Source organism: Podarcis pityusensis, assembly GCF_964106645.2.
Source record: "Podarcis pityusensis genome assembly, chromosome: 6".
Classification (NCBI taxonomy): Eukaryota; Metazoa; Chordata; class Lepidosauria; order Squamata; family Lacertidae; genus Podarcis; species Podarcis pityusensis.
In genome coordinates this window covers 27,047,342-27,069,529 of record NC_138030.1, presented here as the reverse complement: position 1 = coordinate 27,069,529, position 22,188 = coordinate 27,047,342, and the positions used below count along the sequence as shown (strand labels likewise).

Below are 22,188 nucleotides of genomic sequence, written 5' to 3'. Positions count from 1 at the left end.
GAAGAACATTGATCAAGAAACTGCCAGATTTTTCATACTTCTTTGCTGTCAGATCAGAAAGCCTCTCTACTAAACTAATCTTTCTCTCCTGTTGCTATGATTATGTCCGCCGTTTCCTTCAGCCCCAGAACTGGTCCTTCCATCATGCTTCGGATCCATGTCAAGATTCTAGTCCTTAGATTAAAAGCTCTCTGCCAGTCAACCGCATACCATATAACTTCCTCACTGCTGCTTATATTCCTTCCTGCTGTTGTTCATTTCTTCTCCTTTCAGTCTCTGTTTGTATGCACCCTATGCTAGAATACCCACCACTACCCACATTTCTACTAATTTCCATGTTAATTTTCCCAACAAAGCTTCTTCTAAATCTAAACCATCTAAGCCTCACCTTGCCTGGTTCTCCATTGTCTTTTGAAACTCTCATCAGATGACACATTCCCGATGCCTAACTCTAACCCTAATAAAAATCACACTCACCTAACATAGACAATAAACTGTATGGGGATAGAGCAAGCTGCCTGTTATTAATGTCCCATTTAACTGGGGCCTTCCCCAGATTTACCTGGAGATGGCAGGGATAGGGATGGGCAAGAAATGCACTTTTGTTTACATTTTAATGAGAAACTACCTAATTCACACGCCTCTAACCAATACATGAACAGAAACACAGCTATTCTTTGAAATTCACACTTATCCAAATTTCACAATGCAGTGCTTTAACCCAAATAATGTGTACAAAGATGAATTCTTTTAGAGAAAACTGCTTGGAAAAATGTGTGCATTTGTCAATTCTGCATACAAAATATATATATTTATTGGAAGAAATTCACACTAAAATGTGAGCAAGTAAAACAATAAAAAAATTAAAAAATGTGAGCAAGTTTTTCATGAGGATTTTATTAATACTACAAAATTCACAAATCACTGCAGAAATGTGGAGTACTGAATGTAAGATAAGGAAAAAATGAAAAACTGAGAGCACCAAAATTGACAGATTTGCTCATCCCTAGCCAAGGACTGAACCTGGAACCTCCGGTTTGCAAAGCTTTTGCTTTACTAATTCCTAAGGAATGTCAAGGGTGTGCATTTATTTGGGGTCCTGAGTTAGTAAACTAGGAAAAACAGAATGACAGAGATTTCTGCATGTTCTTCTATGGACAAATAACAGCCACAGTCTTCACAGGATGACTAATTCCATGAGCCCTTTTATGCCTTTGAAAAAGCCCACCTTTTTAGCTTTGAAAGTTCTTAGGATAATCTATTTTCATCCACCACCCCTCCCCCTCCCCATTTTTGGCTGCTTAGGAGAACTTTCATCTCTGTAACAATCAGTCGCTTTGCACTCAGTAAAAACTCACTCTTGAATCTCACTGTTGGGAGTTGTCAGCTAAAGAGCTGGGCTGTAGGAGTGCCAGAGATCAAAGCAACAGACCGTCTCTGATCCTTTTCACCTCCTCTCAGTCCTTTATTTCACTTTATTTATTTAGCCCATCCCTCACTCTGCTTCCCCACACTCCCAAATTATTCAGACCAGCTTCCAAGGTACATTAGAGAAATGATTGATGAAAACAATCAATAGATCATAACGTCTAGGAACAAAACCAGTTTCATCATTATATTGCTCTGTTTAAACCAGGGGTATGAAACTTTCCAGGCCCCACTGATTGAGGGCCTTATACTGTACACTCGGGGGTAACATGTCAGGGGGCAGCATCCAGGGCCAAAGCCAAATGTGGGCAAAAGGATTTAACACCATCTTCTGAACACCAGGTAACAATGAATTCTGGTGAGTCTCATCAGGGGGGAAGTTTTAGAATGCAGGGCCCATTACTGAAAATGCCCTTAGTATGTCCCTGTCAGTTGTCTCTGTTCCAGAGATCCTCCAGGATTTCGACAGAATCACTTGCCAAGGTGACAGGAAACTCCCCAAGAGCCATCAGGAAACCACCCAGCTCCATCCTACTCCTGGGAAGACCATCCTAATCAACTCCTCATCCCTGCAATGGCTCTGAGTTCCAGTGACCCAACCATGACAAATGAACTATTCTTCCACTCTAATATCACTACCATCCAGAGTGTGCCCTGCAGCATGGGAAGGGCCAGGTATCCTGAGACAGACCCATGATTGTCGTAGTGGACATGAACTTCTGAGCCACATCTGTGACAGGGGATCCTCTGAGTGAATGCTAAATTCCCCCACCAGCAAAACAAGCCGGGGGACTCCTGCACCAAACACAAGACCACACCACCTAGCTCAGGGAGACTGTTAAGGAGTGTGATGGGCAGTAAAGCCAACAGAATCCCTGTTCTGTCCCAGGCACCCAACTTCACGTACACACACACACACACACACACTTGAATCCATCAGACTATGGGAGAGGGCAACTGGTCAGGGTTATGCAGTCACAGTAGCCCATTGCAACTCAGGAGGGGGTCTGCCAATACATACAGGGCCCAGCCTGCTTAGAGATTTAAAAGTCATAGCTAGCACTGGGTATGGAAGTTCAAACAGGACCTAATCCCATGTTTACTAGCCACTCAGTAAATGCTGCCACCAATCAAAGTCTACTTTATTTAGTCTCCAGCAAGCCACCTGCCTATTAGCCAGATTATAATGAAGATTGCTTCTCCCAAGATTTTGTAAAAGAAAGGAACAGGAACTGTCCCCTTGTCAGAGAGAGAGAGAGAGAGAGAGAGAGATGCCACAATTCCATGCATTTAATGCACTTTGGTCCTCATTATGGGTTCCCTGCAGGCATCTGATTGGCCACTGTGAAAACAGGAAGCTGGACGAGATGGGCCCATTGGCCTGATCCACCAGGCACTTCTTATGGTCTCCTGCAGAGAGGATTGCACGGCACAAAGGCTGGAACTAGTCAAGGTAAAAGCTGTGTGGTGTCCTCTCCCATCAATCTGGGAGGGTCTTGGCCAACTTTGTTTGTAGAAGCCTGCATACATTATAGCAGCAGCACAGGGCTGCCTTAAATAGCTCCATGTGGCAGCTGTTAAGTAACCCATTTCTATGCACAATGCATATAGCTAATTTCGTCTGTATATGCACACGCTCCCCAGTTTGCATTGTTGTGGAGGAAAAAACCCAACTCATCTGCACACAAAGTGGAAAGAAAAACATTCAGTTCTTGATTCCCCCTAAAAAGACCAGCACAAAATGACAATTCAGCACAAATATACTATGAACCAGGGGTCACCAACCTTTTTGGACTTCAGGGTACATTGGGAAATCTAAGAAACTAATTGGCAACATAAAATATCCATTTCACACAAGAGTAACTGCCTATGTTCAGAGTCCTCCCCCACGCCCCAAGAAATGCTTGCACTCTCAAATACAGTGCAGACAAACAAAACCAGGAACCTTCCAAAAAGAGAGGCAACCTTTCCCAACCAACCCCCCCAAACTGGGAGAGGCAGAGGTCCTTAGTGAGTACCAAGGACATACCTGTGGATGCCATGGTGCCCATGGGCACCACACTGGGGACTCAAAATATGGACGTATCACAACCCAATCTACCTCCAGCACTAAAAGCCGTAGAAAAGTAGTGGGTCTACAAATTTCTCTTTAAAAATGCAAAGGGACTGATCTTCCATAACACTAAGTTTTGAAATTGTACTAGATACACCTGCCCAGCTTCTACATCCCTTGTGTTCCTTCATCCTCCACCTCTCTCTCTCTTTTGCACACACATTTGCCCCTCTGCCTTCTGTGCATGCTCTTCTCCACTGCCACTTCCATCCAACTAAAGCCAGCTAGGCTCTCCAGATTCCATAGACTGTCCCAACTCTTCCTTTTTATAGCAATACCAGTAGGAAACTGAACCCTTAGCTTTGACTGTTTGCTGACTGTTTACCAGCTGTTCCCTCCTGCTCCACCTCCTACCAGTTTTTGAACCAGTATGTCTTTGGACTTCCAACTCTGTATGGCAAACCTAATTTTTACGGTGATCACATTATAGACAACTGGGTCTGGATGCATTTGGCCAAAGGCAGAGATGAAGTGAGAACATGCCCCCAGAGGTTCCTGCATGATCTCAGAAGCACATGCTCTCACTTGGTTCACTGCAGGCAAAACCACTTGAGGCAATTTTAATGCATCGTAACCACAGCACAGCTGGATCCCACCTAATACGGCTTCCTCTTCTCACAGACGCCAACCAGATGCCTAGGGGAAGCCCTCGAGCAGGACCAGAGTAGAACACTGCTCACCTCACCTGTGACTCCCAGCAGCTGGAATCCGGAGGCAGACTGCTAGTGTCACTGGAGGTAGCACATAGCCATCATGGATAGTAGTCACTGGCAATCCTAGCATCCATGAATACTGCATACAGTGGTGCCCCGCAAGACGAATGCCTCGCAAGACGGAAAACCCGCTAGACGAAAGAGTTTTCCGTTTTGGAGGTGCTTCGCAAAACGAATTTCCTATGGGCTTGCTTCGCAAGACGAAAATGTCTTGCGAGTTCCTGCGGGTTTCCCCCCTCCCCCCCCTTTTTCCCAAGCCGCTAAGCCGCTTATCAGCTGATCCGCTAAGCTGCTAAGCCACTTAACAGCTGATCGCTAAGCCGCTTATCAGCTGATCCGCTAAACCGCTTAACAGCTGATCTGTTAAGCCACTAAGCCGCTTATCAGCTGATCCGCTAAGCCGCTTATCAGCTGATCCGCTAAGCCCGCTAAGCCGCTAATAGCGCTAATCCGCTAATGGGCTTGCTTCGCAAGATGAAAAAACCGCAAGACGAAGAGACTCGCGGAACGGATTCTTTTCGTCTTGCGAGGCACCACTGTAATTAGGAAGTATTTAAAATATCCCATTTGTGATGCTCCTGAAATCATAACACTCTCTCCACTTGTGATTCCCAGCTACTGGCGTTCAAAGAGGAGGCTTACGTCACTTGCATGTGCCTACTTATAGCTCTGTGGTTCATATGGTGTGAATGCCCGCTATAGATTGTGGGAGAACAACAATCACACCACACTGTTGCTGCTCCGGGCCAACAGAAAAGTCTTAAATTTATTTGTTCCCACTGGAACAGCAATCACATAGTACAGACTGGCCTTCTCCTGCTCTAAACTGCATGGGTATTGAGCCTTCATTTTGATAGTATGGACTTGCTGATGGTGAAAGCAGCACCAGATTTAGGGCAGTTTGGGTGGTCTCCCCACAGAGGGTGCTGATCTGAGGGGGTGCAAAATTGAGAAGACCCATAATTCAGAAGATTCATTTGAGGGTGCCAAATGTTGGCATTGCACAGGGCACCGTAGTATGAAATATTACCACAGTCCACCCCAGGTGAAAGGAACACCAGAAGAGTTGTCCTTGTAGAAGATACAGAAATACAGAAGCCACAGATTTTCTGTGAAAAGTGATGAAGGGTTCTACATACGTAAAATACAAATTCTATAATAAAATGCATCTCCTTGTTGCACTGAAGTACAAACCCATTTTTAAAAATAGTAATATGGAGAGGCTAGTAGCCACAAGTGATGATAGGAGCAACATCCCAGGAACCCAGCTGCAAACATGCATGGATGCCACAGAGAAGTTCAGTGTTCACTTGCAGGTGCAAAGAGATGAAAGAAAATCTAGTAAACACTTGATAGGGGATACTGTAGGTTCTGGGGCCAAGAGAATGTGCAGCAGGGAGCAAGAGGATCCCCACTCCCTGCACCATTAATGCTTCCCAAAGTGTCGTTTATTCCAGGGTTCTTCAACTTTGGGTCCCCACATGCTGCTGGACTACAACTTCCATCATCCCACCAGCCTAGCCAATGGTCAGGAATAATGAGTATTGTAGTCCAACAACATCTGGGAACCCAAAATTGAAGAACAAAGGCCTGATCGCTTTGATGAGGAGCAAAAAGACTTTGCATTACAGACATTCTTGTGTTCATGTTCTTCAGTGAAGGGCAAACGTCGTTTCCTCTCCCATCCAAGATGTTCAAAAATGAAACCCTTTTTCTTCAGCGATCAAGTAAAGAATGGATTGCTCTCCATTCACTTGATACAGAGCAAGGATTTTTGTCTCCACAGCGATACAAGTCACTATTTGGGATATCATTCCATCCTGCACAGAGGAATAAATGTCCGTGGAAATGAAGCGAGGGATATCATACAAATGAGGTTGTGCAATAGGCTTTTTATAATGCCTAAGCTTCTCCCTTGCATGCTATTAATAATACCCTTCTTCTCGAGGGATCCCAGTCAGGTTAACAGTTACACAAGCTCTCTCTCTTTCATGCACACACATTGCCTACACTTCATTTTCACCAAAAAACACAAATAGCAAGTAGCCTACGCTCAGAAATGGATGAGTCACTCACACCTGTCTTCCATGTGCATCTCTATGGGGAGTTAAGTGCGCACGCACATGTGTCTTTGGCAGAGTTGAAAGCATTAATTGTTGCAAAACACTGATTACGGACTTATTCTTTTCTAAAGGTGCTTTTTATTGGGTACCATTCCCAGAGGAAGGGAACTCAGGCCGCATAAACTTTGCAGGATACACTTAAGAGAGAACTGGATCTCAGTTTGGAAGGTGAGCGATGCCACCCACCAGTCAATCACCTGACATCACAATGACATCAGGTGACCCTTGCAAAGTGTTGTCTTGTGCATCGCTTTGAAAGATGATTGTTGGGTTTTTAGAAACCCCTTTGAAAGCACCGCCTTGCAGGCACCACCAATCAGCTGATCTGCAGTACTTTCAACTCCCCCATTTAGTTTAGCCAGGGGTTTACTTGCCCCACAGCTGACAATACATCAGGTGGCGGGTAGGAGGGCATGCATTTGCCAAAGGAGGAGGCTTGGTGGATCTAACCAGGCCTTTGGCCTGTAGATTCCCCACTAGTAGCTTAAAAGGTCAAGCAATCTAGTCCCCTTGCTTACCTCCACTTCACATTCATACTCTGAGGCATCAAGTAGGGTCACTCTGCAGATGGCACTCTTGAGCTTCTTGGTGACTTTCTGAGGGGATTTCTGGGTCTTGCTGGGAGTGGTTTTCTCAGATATTCCATCTGCTTCACTGTAGTCTTTTTCATCCATGTCCACAGCCTGGGATGGGGGAAGAGATGCGAAGCAGGTACAGTATTGTTATTCTTTGCTCATGTTTGGGCCCTTTGACTTATGAACTAAGCATCCTCATTCTAATGGGGAAACAGGACGTTGTTTCCCCACACTGGGGTCGGGGGGTGCCCAACCTGCAGCTCCCCACTGCACTGCTGAGCACCACCAAGAGTGAAACTTGAATCACCTGAATAGCAATTATTTCCCCTCCCCACAGAACACCACAACTCTTCTTATGAGAAAACCCATCCCTGCGAGACTTCTCTTCTTGCAAGAAGTCATGCAGGACATGTAGTCTGTGCTAGTTTATGCAAACCATGTGTGGTGGTAGACTAACCAGGTGGGTCTCAATTACTCAGCCGGTGTGTGGGCAGGTGACTGAATCCACTGAAACAGCATGCCCAGACTCCTGAAATAAAGAATAATTTCACTATGCCCAGAAACTGGAGGTGGCCTATAGCTCCTTTCCTTAACTGGGCAACCAGGATGATTACTCTTCTCTGCTCATCTTCCCTTTGCATCTATCCCCAGCTCCCCCAATTCTCTTGTCTTTCCTTTTGCAAGCCTGTGGCAGGGCTTGTCTTTGTTGTTATATTGTCAATACCTATTACGTGATGGAGGGATCTATGCAATCATTCTGGTATTCAGGGCCAAAGGACTTCACTTTCCTATACAGCAGCACTAGCTATATAGCACGGCTAGCAGAAAAGGGGGGAAATGCAAAACAACACAGGCAAATGTATAATATTTGCATCACATGTACAAGCCACATCCTTTAGCTTTCTTCAGCATAACATGCTCTCCCCTGAACACACACCCCTTCAACAAGTGCTGTGATCTCACTTCTTTCTGGTAGTGGTTTTATGGTGCTGCCCAGCAATGTCTTATCTGAATGCTCCCACAGTGGGAGGGAAATAAGAAAACCAAAAAGCAATAGGTGAAGTCCCAAGTGGGCAAAATAACCTCTGACAGGCAAATTGCTTTTTGTATAAGATAAAAATATATGTTTTATGATTTTTGGAAAATATATGTAAAATCAAATTTAAAAATTTAAAAAAAGATTCAGAATCAGAACACTGCAAATTGCCACTGGCTTAGCACTCTCCCAGAGTTAATTGCTGTGATATCTCTGGGTGGAAAAGGCAACTTTCTGTCAAAAAATAAGCTTCAGCCCACACAGCAGTTATGAAGGAGAGGCATTTCCCATTGGTGGCGAACTGGACATCAATCCAACCCTTGGTGGAAAGATCAGAGCTGCGTTCTCTTGCAATTCCAATCCTTCACAATTACAGAGACACATTCAACCAAGATGAACCCCAGGGGGAAAAGGGGACTGGCGGAAGGTTAGTTTTAGCTGACAATCTCTAGCCTGGGACAAAAATACCTAGAGAGAGAAGCTTACACACTGGCAATGCAGCCTTCTTGCTGGGCAGTGCTCACTGCCCTCTATAAAAGAAGTACAACATTCACTCATCCATATCTTCATTTGATGCCCCTGGCAAAAAGAGTCTTCTGAATCAACATACAGAAGAACTATTGTCTCTCCTTTTGTGGTTTTCTAACGCATGAGCACTCGAGTGCCCCCAAGCAGATCTTCAGAGTGGCCAATTTCCTAACTTGTAGCTGAAGAAATGTTTACTTCAAAGTAAATTTCACTGAGTTCATTGGAACTGATTTCCACGGAAGCACGCTTAGAACTGCAGCTTAAGGTGATTTAAACAGAAACAACCTTTGACCAACAACAGATGTTCAAATCAGCTCTGGACAACTACAAGTAGCTTTGAGTGCATTTTCCAAACCAAGCAAGTAGCTGCTCTGTGTTTATCAAATGAAAAGTGCTCTCAGGTGGCCCAGAATCATTCCAGATAATTTCCATGCATATCAGATGGAGTGGACTTTTGGCAGATGATGCAGCATCTGAGAGGGGCAGATTTTTCCCTACTCAATCCTCACGTTTTAGAAATTAGGGCTTTGAGGGTATTTTGAAGAACTGGGAGGGGGGGTGTTAATATTATCCTAGCCACTGCATCCCACGCCAAGGGCTTAAATTATTATTTTTCACCCCTGAAGAAAAGGACCCAATGTTTATTTGCCAATCCATTTATATGATCTGTCCACTTTGATTCTGCTTTCTGGCTTTCCCCTCCACCAAGCATGGCATACTGAATGAGCAGCGAGTGTGCCCTCCCCAACCAAGAATCATTTTTTGTAAAGGGATTTATAATGGCTTTTAGGGTTGGAACAACATCTGAATATTATGCTACTCAGCTACACTCCTTGCTTCATTATATTTCAGGGGCGAAACAGGGCCCCTGTATATAAATTAAGTTTAAGGGAGAATTAAATATCTATCTGGCAGATGGGCAAGGTCAAACATACGACCTTGATAGAATAAGATCCATATGGATTCTCCATCACTATAAGACTTCCATGCCGTCTCATGTATCTTCGTATGCAGCAACAAGACAGTGCCACAGGCTGCTCACTCATCTGTAATGGAAAACAGACCACGACCTTCCCACTGCACTGATGAGGAAAATCCTGGTTTGGAGATTAATCTGGGAGATGATAAGGTGCCTCTTTTGCTTTCACAAAGGTCCTTGGTTTACCAGAGGATGAAGGCCATAGCACTTTTTATTATTATACCTCAAAAAAGGCATTCCAAGCAACTCAGTGCCAACTCTGGGTCATGAAATTGGCCCTTTCATCACTGTCCAGAAAACGACAGAGCAACTGCTCCATCAGGCCATTTAACTTCTGGTCTCTGGGTGTAAGGTAAAGGTAAAGGGACCCCTGACCATTAGGTTCAGTCGTGGCCGACTCTGGGGTTGCTGCACTCATCTCGCTTTATTGGCCGAGGGAGCCGGCATACAGCTTCCGGGTCATGTGGCCAGCATGACTAAGCCGCTTCTGGCAAACCAGAGCAGCACACGGAAACGCTGTTTACCTTCCTGCCGGAGCAGTACCTATTTATCTACTTGCACTTTGACGTGCTTTCGATTTGCTAGGTTGGCAGGAGCAGGGACCGAACAATGGGAGCTCACCCCGTGGTGGGGATTCGAACCACCGACCTTCTGATCGGCAAGTCCTAGGCTCTGTGGTTTAACCCACAGCGCCAGGTGCAATTCCTTCACAGGTATTTTCTGAAGCAAACCTGGGAGCAGTCATACCTGGAATTTTCATCCAACTAATGAACCGCAGCCAACAGTTTATTTTACACAGTTGGTCCTTCTAGCTCAGTACTGTCAACAGTGACAAAAGGAATCTCTATGTTTTCACACAGGAATATTTCCCCAGCCCTACGTGGAGAAGCCAATGATTGAATCTGGGACCATTTTAATGTAAAACCTGTGTTCTACCACTCAGTTACAGCTCCTCCCCTGCAGGGTTGAGAAACTCTGGGACACCATTAAGGAGCAAGGCATCTTTATAGGAAATCGAGTAAAGAAAAGGGATGATGACTAAAAAGAAACTATAGGTGTAGGTGGTGTTTTCTTGCATTCTCCATGCAGTAACAGGCTGAGGGAAAACGGGGGACGGGGCTGAGAGTGGGGAAGAAATATCAACCAGGTGGCAAAGGGCACCCTGGCATTTAATTTGTTTATTAAAACATTTTTATTCCCCGCCCTTCTGGTACAAATGCACAACTCAGGGTGAATTACAACATTTAAAACTGCAGTTTAATAAGAGAAACAATATAAAGCAACCCGCCCATGAGAGACAGGAACAGCAGTTAAAACCAAGCAGGAAAAAAAATTTATCTGCCACATACAACAAAAGCCTGCCAGAATAAAATGGTCTGCTAAACACAGCGTAAGAGGAACAACGTGGGCAGAAGTCTTTGCACATGTAGTTCAACCAGCAAACAAGGAGCAAGAAGTCATGTTGGATGGGGAAGTCATAAAAGAACTCTTAGGCAAGAGCCCCTGCCATGCTCCAAGATGGAAGAATAGTGCATCCCCCGCCCGCCCCCACAATATACTATTCCCAGGTGAAGAATAGATTTTAGACAGGCTTAAATTCTGGCATCGCTAGGGGAGGTGGGGGGAGAGACAGAGACTTGTCTACAGTTATATATCATCATAATCAATTTCCCAGACACTTTAATATTCAAACTTCTAAATTGTTTTATCAGCAGTTCATGCCTCCTATTTTATACTGTTATTTATTGCTCTTTATTGCATTTTAGTTTTTTATACCATTAGCTGCCTGGAACGTTTTATTAGACAGGGAGGATGCATAACCCACCCCAACCCCCTTTACAAAATATACCAGATCTAAGCCTGCCTAGAATCTATTCTCTCCAACATGGGAGTTCCTCTCTTACACAGCAGAGCACAGACTGACCACTGGCATTCAGCAGTGAGTGAAAACAAGGGCCCCTGCAGCAGTTTGAGCCCAGGGCAGGTTTTGGTCCTGTGCTGACCTCCATCTGTGTTGCTATGTACCAGGTTGGGCATAAATCTGCCGCCTTCCACACCCTGAGCTTAAACCCAAATCAGCTTCTGACACTCAGTTGCAACTGCTTGACATGCTGAAGTTGGAACTGAGTGAAGAAAGCCAATCCAGGCTCATCTCAAAGCTGCAGATGCAATGGACTCAAACTAGGGTGTCCTACTTTACAGAGGTTTCTCCTTGACTTGAAGGACTGTCAAGTCTAAGTCTAGTTTAAAGATGAAAAACCATAAAAAGGGAAAGAAGGGGCCGTTACGTTGACCATTAATAGTGCCTGGACAGCAAATTGGGCAGGCAGACAAGTCACCTATTTAAATTACAGCAGTGACTTCTAAAGTTGCATCTATACATACAAATTAAAAGTAAAGTAAAGGGACCCCTGACCATTAAAAGTAAAGGGACCCCTGACCATTAGGTCCAGTCATGGCCGACTCTGGGGTTGCGGCTCTAATCTCGCTTTACTGGCCATGGGAGCCAGTGTACAGCTTCCGGGTCATGTGGCCAGCATGACTAAGCCGTTTCTGGCGAACCACAGCAGCGCACGGAAACGCCGTTTACCTTCCCGCCGGAGCGGTACCTATTTATCTACTTGCACTTTGACGTGCTTTCGAACTGCTAGGTTGGCAGGAGCAGGGACCGAGCAACGGGAGCTCACCCCGTCACAGGGATTCGAACTGCCGACCTTCTGATTGGCAAGTCCTAGGCTCTGTGGTTTAACCCACAGCGCCACCCGCGTTCCTATCAAATTGGCACGTGCAAAATTTCTGCATATGAATGAGTCTTCTTGTTGCTCAATGGCACTCTCTTCTTTATTGCTTGAGAAGCACAAGGGCTGAGCTAGGCACTGAAAACACTGTCTAGGCCCGGGCTCAGCACTCTCAGCAGCCATCTCAACTCACCCGCTCTGCATGCTTCGAGTCACTGTGGGCACCGGGCTTCTCATTCGCCTCGGCTTCCTGGCTGTTTGCCGTGGGTGTGGAGCCACCGGTCACTGCGTTCGGCCCACTCGCTGCCTCCTCTGGAGGCTGCTGCGGAGTTTCCTCTTGGGCATTCTTCACCTCCGAATCTGGTCCCGTCTCTGTCGTCATGGTTACTAATTATTCTGCATTTGCAAAGGTAAGATGAGAAGAACAAGGAAGGGATTAAAATGTGCAATCCTGGCTATCAAAACAATTGCTTGCTGAATCTGTAGGGACGCACTTGCCATCCTGGTGATGTCTCAGAACCAGGAAATTGCACAGCAGCATCCCTGAAAAAGAGGCTTCCAAATCAAATCTGCACAATCATTGAGTCTGCCACTTGGACACTGCAGGCCAATCTCAGACACCCCAGCCTGCTGAGATGCTGCATTGGAGGATGGGATATCTTTGCAGTAAAGATCTCCTGACGGAATGAGATTATATCTACACTTATTATTGCTTTGGAACTCAAAGACGGGGCTGCTAAATCGGTATTCTTCCAGGTTAAGCCAAGGTGAAGGAACCACCAGCTCTCTAAGTTGTCATTTGACTCCAACACCCATTGACCTGAGCCACCATGGCCAATAGTCGGGGATAGTGGGAACTGTAGGACAACAACATCGGGAGGGTCAAAGTTTCTCAACCCTGGACATCCATGCAGAAAATCAGGGCCCCACAGAACCCAGTGAGTACTCCTTTCAAAATGACCGAACGTCATGGAGATCCGGAGAACAGGCAACTCAGCTCCAGGGTGCCCCTTATGTTTCAAAGCTTGATCTAGCACTCCTAGGTGAGGGAACTCCCCCTGGGTGACCTTTAGACCTACTCTAAAAATAACCAACCTTAAGGATTGCAAAACTATCTTCTATACCATGGGTAGGCAGACTAAGGCCTGGGGGCCAGATCCAGCCCAATCGCCTTCTAAATCTGGCCAGTGGACGGTCCGGGAATCAGCGTGTTTTTACATGAGGAGAATGTGCCCTTTTATTTAAAATGCATCTCTGGGTTATTTGTGGGCCATAGGAATTCGTTCATCCCCCCCCCCCCCCGATATAGTCCACCACCTCCAAGGTCTGAGGGACAGTGTACTGGCCCCCTGCTGAAAAAGTTTGCTGACCCCTGTTCTATACAGCAAGGGGGGTTGTATTCACCTTCAGGGGGCAGCAGGACCACACATTCTCACATGGAGGGGGGTGCACACAGAAGCAGACCCCCTCCTTCATCTGCTGATCCATGCTGAGGGGGGTGGGTGATCTTTCCCTCTCTGCTCATAACATTATCCATGTGGTGCCTGGGGACAGAGGTGATTTACCAGAACACTGAGCTTCACTCTTCCCAGCACCATGTTAACTTTAATGGATGGGATTTTGGAGGGCCAGAAAAAAATTGCTTGAGGGACAGTGAGGCTCCCAAGCTGGGGATTAGCCACCCCTGCTACGCAGAAAAACTCTTCTATAAAAAGGAGGGCAATCAACATTCATATTCAAAGTCGCATTCTGAAGAGCTCAAGAGATGAAGAGGAAGCCAAAGATGCTCTCTCCCCGTGAACACTTATTTAAAAAGCATGGCTTCTTGCTTATGCTCCTGAAGGATACAGCTTAGCAAAATATCACATGTATTTATGGCAATACTATAGATGCAATACTATAGAAAGTCAAACTGAGCTTACATTTTGGTAGGTAACAGGTGAATGTTTTTCAGGCAACCTGTGCTAAATTTCAGTGGGTAACAGTAGGTGGCATTTTCAGAGATGGTGTTTACAGGTAGGACCAAAGGGAGCAAGTATTCCACAGCCCATGTTTCAGATCACCAGCAATCTTACTTCTGCAGTGCCTGTATACTGATGTGCATGGCCCACCAACATACAAATTTAGAACAATTAGACATGGTGTGCCTGGATGCTTGCTAACCCCATCTGCGGTTAGGTTGAACTGGAACTGCTGAATTCTTGCCCAGCCACAAATGCTTATAACTTCCAGTTGAGGCTCAAGCACAGCAGGAAGGATATCAACAAAATTTCAGTGCAGCACTCAAAGCCAGATCATTTTCTCTGAAGGTTAAGGAATCGCAGCCTCACTTGATGCCTTATATCTAGCCAGTGTCAAAGCCCACAGCATCAAATCTTTCCACTCCCTTGTTTGGGAGAAATGCAATCCTCAAGGATATTAGAATTCAAAAGCAAGCACTTGCTGGTTGCAAAGCCCTGACTCATAGCCGTTGGGCTGACCCTATCCCGTACATTGTCATCTGGGCTTAACGAGATGGCAGACGTAGCTGCACATAAGGCCATAGATTAATGCGCTGGTGTCTGTGCCAAGCCAGCAACATCTCTCCAAATGACTCGTATCGCTGATCAGTGCCCAGCACTAAGGTTCCATCCCAGGGACAGTACAGTCAGCACAGCAGGTCTCACAGTTGACAAAGGATCTTGAAAAACAAGCTTTTAGTAGACCAAATGCTGAACAGGAATTAACAGTGTGATGCATCACCAAAAAAAGCTAACGCTATTCTAGGCTGCATCAACAGAAGTATAATGTCCAGATAACAGTACCGCTACTACTGAACTAGATACACCAGTGGTCTGACTTGGTACAGGACAGCAAGGCTTGATCTTTTCAGAGAGAGGGAGAAAAATACATCAAGGTACCAACATGCCTCTTTTGGGGATTTCATGAATATCTGATGTGAACTAGGATGTAGCAAGCTAGAGGTCATCAGACTAGAGCTAGGCGACAGCCACAGATATTCAACAGTACAGCACAGATCTTCCTGTGTAAGATATACTTTGCAATCTCTGCCTTTCAGGGAAGAGCTGCAGATCAGGGGCAGAGAATCTGCTTTCCAAGCAGAAGGTCTCCATTTCAAACTGCAGCATCTCCAGGTAGGACTGGGTGAGACTCCATGCCTGGAACCCTGGAAAGCCACTGCCAGTCAGTGTAGACAGTACAGAACTAGACAGACCGATGGTCTGTCTCAGTATAAAGCAGTCTTCTATGTCTCTATGTATCTCCTGCTAAACGGTATTGGAGGTCAGAGAGAGGGCAAGAGGTTTACAGTATCATAAACTTCAATGTGAAGGACAACAACAGTAGACACACTTCCCTGAAAGACAACTTGTTCACCACCACAGATCTTTCCCTCCAACATGCAGCTAGTGTTGGATGTCTTTTAGCACACTGACAGCCCAGATGAGGTGAGAATGAGGGGCAAAGGCCTGCTCAGCCCCCACATAAATTGAGGTTGTGCCCTCTAAAACATGCCTTGGAACCACACAGGGTTTTATAAGCAGAGATTCCTTGGAAGACAAACACACAGATCGTGCTGAAGTTTACATTTCCTTGGCTCAGAATATGAACCCTGGTGATCTGAAACGCTCACCTTAAACAGAAGGTGAGCATTAATGAAGGTGAGTGTTACATTGCAACTCCCCGAGTTCTTCTCTGTATTGAATTTAATCCAAGACAAATAACAACTCAACTCTTTCCTCCTGCCCCTCCCAAACACCCAGCCTCCAGACCCCCTTATCTCTTTAACTGGCTGTTCTGGTGGGCAGGAAGGAGCTCTTTCCTTCATTCCCTCTTCCCGCACCTGGAGTGCAGCTAGAGCAGTGACCCATATGCCAGCCACTCTGTGAAATGCTGCTTTCCAAGGGCTGCTGATATTGGAAGGGGATGGAAAAAATTGCAACTGCCAGAGCTGTTGGCCTAACACAGCCTGAGAGGAAGGAGTAGAGCAGTGTTCCCCAACCTTGGGCCTCCAGCTGTTTTTGGACTACAATTCCCATCATCCTTGACCACTGGTCTTGCTAGTGAGGGATGATGGGAGTTGTAGTCCAAAAACGGCTGGAGGCCCAAGGTTGGGGAACACTGGAGTAGAGGATAAATATCTCCATCTTGCTAGCTGCCACCATAGCAGACTCCAGATAAGTGGATGGGAAGGATAGAGTGGTGGTGATTACAGCTCATGAGAAAGTGGAGGAAGGATCTGACCCTGCTGCAAACTTATTGGTGCCCAGTGCCCATTCATGTGGATTTCTGCTGTAGTGCTCTGGGGCACGTTTTTGTGGAAAAGCAGCATACAATTTGAAATAATGATAATAACAAAAATAGCAGCAGTAGTTGTTGTCCTTACTAGGCTTGAAATAAATAGGGTAAATCCATCACTGCACCATGTTGTCTTTCTTGCTGGAACAACAAATTCTGCTTTCACTACCAATGGAGTGCTAACCAAAAATAGTCTCTCAGAACTACAGGTGATCTTCAGGGTGTTGTTGTTTTTGTTGTTATGGTGTGTATTTTTGTGTTTTTATGTTGTAGACTTCCCTGTGATCGTCAAATGAAGGGCAGTATAGACATTTCATTAACAACAATAACAATAATAGCAATAGCTAAACACTTCAAACATACATTTTGGTATTCCATAATTAATACTCCCATATTGATCTAGTCCCCAGTCTCTTAAAGTCAGGGTTGTTGCTAAACTGTTAGATTGCTGTTCATTTGGGTAATCTAATATAGCAGAGGTCACCAATGTGATGCCCATCTCCTCCCCTGCCAAAATTAGGTTTGAAAGAAGCATTCTGTTGTAACCAGTAGAATAGGTTGTGGTGTGTGTGCTTGTTGCTCATGACAGAATTACCAGTTTACAAATGTACCCATGAGACCACAAACGTTGGCAAGCTCTGCCCTATTTGTTAGGAAAATAACTTACTTTGCCAAACCGTGTACCGGCTTTTTTGGGGAGGAGGGGCTAAGAGATTTCCCCTATCTCTAGAAAGGCAAATGTGGAAGTGGTTCTCTGAGAAGAATGATGTTAAACATGTCGGAGACCTGACTCTATATAACGCAGCACCTTATCTAATTGACCCATCAGGATGAGTGCTTGCTGTGCAGAGCATTGGGTTTAGATGTCAAATCACTGTTGCTCACTGGAAAGCCTTGGTTGAGTTACCACCTCCTATCCTAATTTATCTATGGGTAATTACTTACGATCTTATGTTACTATCAAGGCTGAAAGGAAGAGAAATATATTTCGAGATGACTAGGAGACAAGCATCCAAGCTCCCTGGAACTTGGCCACCTCCAAATTCGTTTCAGTACTACATGGGAGGTGGGAGAGATGTCAAAAGGAACAATACATTTCCAAGCCTGAAATGTTGATATGAATAAAGTTGGTATTATTGAGGGAATGGCATGTTTGCACATGTCAAAATAACACTTTTTTCCATTTCAAAATGCCACTTCGAAGCGACATACTTTTAACTTCTCTTACTGACAACCCATAAAAAAGAGAGGACATTTCCTTAAGTGCACATTTGACATTGACAAATCCCATTTTCAAGGTAAAAAGCTAATGATGTTTTAGCTGCAAAGCTACCAAGGTTTTGTACAAGGCTGCAATCCTAGTCCCACTTCCTTGGGCAGAAGCCCCACTGATTCCAATAAAACATTTGAGTATACATGGTTAGAACTGAGCTGTCAATCATGCCAGCTGGGTTTCTGCAGAGAATTTCTACTCTTGTTCAATATATGTGCCTGTGTGTGTGTACTCACACTGTATGCATATATACCCCCCACACCAATGAATACACACATCCTATTAAAAATGCAGGAAAGCAAAAGCTGAACAAATCCACTGCTATATAACCAGAAGGTGCAGTCATCTGTTAAAGCAAAGATGGAGAACCTTTAGCCTTCCCAATGTTGTTGGACTCCCATCTCGGCCTCCCATCTCCCACCAACCTCAGTCAGCATGGTCAATACTGATAGGAGTTCATTAACATCTCTCAAGGGCCACTGAGCTGAAAGAACAGGAGATGCTGTCTACTCTTACCTACTGCAACTGGGATGGGATGTGAGATAACCATCCAGATATCTGTGGTGCAGAGGTAGTTTGGTTACTAACTCTTGAAATGAACCATTTGGGTGTGGTAGATGGGACATGGGGTGTAGAGCCCCAGGATTGGAGCCAAAGGTGGAGCTCACATGGCTTTACTGAGCCTGTGGATGGACTTCAGTATTTTGGACAGGACATGGGATGAAGCCCAAGACAAAAGTTGTCCATTTACCCAAAGAAAAAACAAAACACCTTAGCCTTGCTTTATATGTCCTGCAAAGGGTACACGAAGAAAAGGAGGAAGGGAATCCATGGTGAGGCCAGTTCCCTTTCATGCCGCCTGGTTCAGCTGGAAAGGCTAAGAGGTAGCTGGCCTATTAGCAAGTGGCTGGAAATCACAGACACAGGGAGAAGAAGAGCAACAGTGTCAGTTTCTGGAGGAGAACTCTGTTTTGTTTTTTCCCTATTTGGGCTGGTGACCCACAAGGAGGTGCCCTTGCTTATCCCAAAATACCCTTTTTTGCAGTGAGATTTTCACACACTAAAACTGCCATGCTGTGTCCTCTTACCACAGCAGGGTTCACACACAGCATGTGCTACGCTCACCTAAAATGAGCTTTTGGATGATCCCACATAAGGTTTTGCCTTCACACTTCAAAGCAGCACTGTGAAAATTTCTGCTCTCTGAAGAAAAAAGCCTGTCCACCTGCTAGGTTTGCGAGGCTGCAGTCTGGAGATTCTCTATCTGCTACTGAACTGGGAGACTATGGAGTTTCTTGCTTGTTTCTCTTTGCCCCAGATTCTCTTTTTTAAAAAAAATAAATACTGTATTTTTTGCACCATAACGCTCACTTTTTTCCTCCTAGAAAGTAAGGGGAAATGTCTGTGAGTGTTATGGAGGGAATGCCTATGGGTGGCATGCCTACGGATTTTCCTCCTCTAAAAACTATGTGCGTGTTATGGTTGGGTGCGTGTTATAGAGCGAAAAATACGGTAAATCTGTGCCCACTTTTCTGCAGGTAGATTAGGAGTAGAGATTTTATGGAGCAGCAGCAACATCCAGGTATAACATGCAAGGCTTCTGGAACTTCCAGACTGCAGCTCTTTTCTGATAGGATTGAACCACATACCGGGAAATGCAGTTTGCACACTTAGAGTTGATCTGAAGTGCTGGAGCAAAAACAACCACCACCTTCCCCCAAAGACTACCAACATGTGAAGAAGTACAAAATGTCTTCTACTCAGATCCCCAAAGGAAAGATGCTGGGTCCTAATTATGGGGTTCCTCTATCAGCTGCCAGCATAGGAATCTGCTTTATACCACATCAGGCAATTAGCCCATCTAGCTAAGTATCGTCAACATTGGCTGACAGTCGCTTTCCAGGGTTTCAAACAGCCTTTCCCCACCCCAACCCGGAGATGGCAGGGATTGAATCTGGGATCTTTTGCATACAAAGCACACGCTCTACTACCAAGCAACAGCCCTTCCCCAAAGCTTCATCTATTCTGCATGTGTAAAATGATGCTGTAGCAATGCAGATTTATCGTGGGAGTAAACTGCCGAAGTACCAGAAACTGTTCATGCCACAGAACAGCAGCCTTCGCTACTATCCACCCATGCCATTTTACTAAATCATGCTGAGCTTCCTAATGAGGATGGGCAGCATACCAATAACCTAGAATTCACCTCAAGAGAACAGGGTGTGAGTTCTGTGTTTTCCCCACCTTTGCCCAGTGCTTCCAACCTAACTTCCCGTTGCTCAGAGCATGCGCCTGGTTGGGCACTGAACACAATGCATGGTGTTGACAAACCCTGCCCACGCCATCAGCCTGTGCCCTGGGGCATGGCATTTGATTAAGCAAATACTTATCTTTACTTGTGTGGCTACACATGTCAGCCAGGCTCATATTACCCAGCCCTTCCCTCTCCTCATTTTAAAATCCAGAGTTCACTTTTCTCCTAAAAAGCTCCTGCAGCACATAATTCCATTGTGAGTTCACACTCTGTGCAAAGTCTTTCTGCCTGTTGAAGGATAAAGCACCTGCATTCAGGTCTTTGTAACTATCGCTTTGAAAAGTCCCTGGCGTGGGCCTCAAGTGGTTCCCTCCGCATATTAGAGGCACACAAACCTGCCTTGCTTCATTTTGAAGGAGTTGTTTAAGGGGCCAAAGAATGAACATCCCAAAGGAGTGAAAATTATAGGCTTCTGGCAGATGTACATATTACAGTTACTGTTAAAAAAAAACCTCAGGTGAGACACCAGAGTTTTGTTTTGGGGTGGAGTTCTTTTTGCAGCAAGCATGTAAAGTGAATATGTAATATTTGTCCTAAAGCATGTGCCTGGAAACCCTGATTTGACCAGGGCACCTGAATCAACTGTTACTTCTGTGTATTAGACCCATACTTAGTAGGTAATACCCAGTGCTAGTCCTACTCAAGACTTAAGCCCACTGAAATTGATGGAATTGTTAATCATGTCAATTAATTTCAGTGGGTCTACTCTAAGTGGTAAAAGTATTTGATATCACCCTATCCGTTGGCTGCAAAAAAAAAAAAAAATACAGTTGCTTTTCATAGCAATCAAAACATGCAAAGCAGGCTTTTATAGGCACAAGTGGAAGATTTTAGGACAGAACTACACATGATAGCAGAAGGCCATCTTCGAAACACAGGTTGCCGACACAAACCTGTAAAGTAGGGAGTGAGGTTGATTTTGCCTTCTGCCTTGTCTTTTCTTTTTTTAAAAAAGATATTTATTACGGTTTTCAAAATATTACAAAATAAAAATGGAAAAAAGAAAAATACAAAATAAAAATAGTTAAAAACAAGTCAATCTTTCCATTACTTATTTTTCATTAGCTTGTTTCCCGGACCTCCTCACGCCTCCCTTTTTTGTATTCCAGTTCAGTTTGTTGGTTCAGCAAATCCTTCCCCTCTTTAATTATCCTAATCTTTAATCTTAAAGTATTGTAACATTAAATTTTTACCTGTTAGTAATCCATTTTTCATATTCCCTTATAATATTTCAGCTAAAAACCATTTAATTTCTATCCAACATCATTCTAACATTCATTTTCCATATTTCATAATATTCTGTCGTTACATTACCTTAAACTATTTTAATCTTATCTTACTATAAAAAAAAAACCTTGAGACTTAAAACTTAAATCTTATTTTTACCAACTTTTCATAACCATGATATTCTTGCATAATTCTTTAAACATTTTTACTAAAGCCAAGTAATTTCATTCCAACATTTTTCTAACATTCATCAATTTTATAAAAACAGTCCTAGTAGTGAAAAAAAGAAATAAAAACAAATCCAATCTTCATCCAGCATCCCTTCCTCCTGGTCCCGGGTTTTGTCAGTCCTTATTATCCCATCAATCTGGCGCATTAACCTGGTAATCTTATATCCGAGGCCCTTAAGTCCCTTCCATGTCCCTTCCACAGCTCTTCTTCATATTTATAGCTGTATTTTCCTTTGTCTCCTGCTCCTTTCACTCGTGGGAGCTCCAACTTAGCAGTATTTTTTACCCTTCTCGACAGATCAGCCCCTTTTCCATAATCGACACTAAATTCCATGTGGTATTTAAAAACATGTTTCAGAATCCCTCCAAAATTAAGAGCCCCCACAATCCCAAACATCTCACGGCCCATTGCCAGGCTTGAAAAGTCCAATTTCATAGGAGGGTCTATCCAACCCCCCATTTCCAAACCAAACCAAACTTTTTCTTTCCAAATCTGGCTTTTTCCAAGTTCATTTGTCAAATCCGAAAGCTCATATTCCTGTAGGGCCTGTTCTGTCAAGACACACTCCTGATTTAATTCCTGGGTGGGCTCCACATATTTTCCCACTGCCTGTT

The 22,188-nt window shown here is 44.6% G+C and overlaps 1 protein-coding gene across 10 annotated transcripts in view; it reads right to left on the bottom strand.

The window, feature by feature from the left end:
• The window catches only part of EPB41L1 (erythrocyte membrane protein band 4.1 like 1), a 172,951-nt gene that overhangs the window by 38,342 nt on the left and 112,421 nt on the right, over positions 1-22,188 (bottom strand). For all 10 annotated transcript variants that reach the window (XM_081009181.1, XM_081009177.1, XM_081009182.1 and 7 more), the window contains 2 exons: positions 12,427-12,629; positions 6,896-7,060 (listed from right to left, as the gene is read on the bottom strand). In XM_081009181.1, the coding sequence (XP_080865307.1) occupies positions 6,896-7,060; positions 12,427-12,615 (354 nt within the window). In that variant the 5' untranslated portion in view covers positions 12,616-12,629. The remainder of the gene's footprint in view (positions 1-6,895; positions 7,061-12,426; positions 12,630-22,188) is intronic.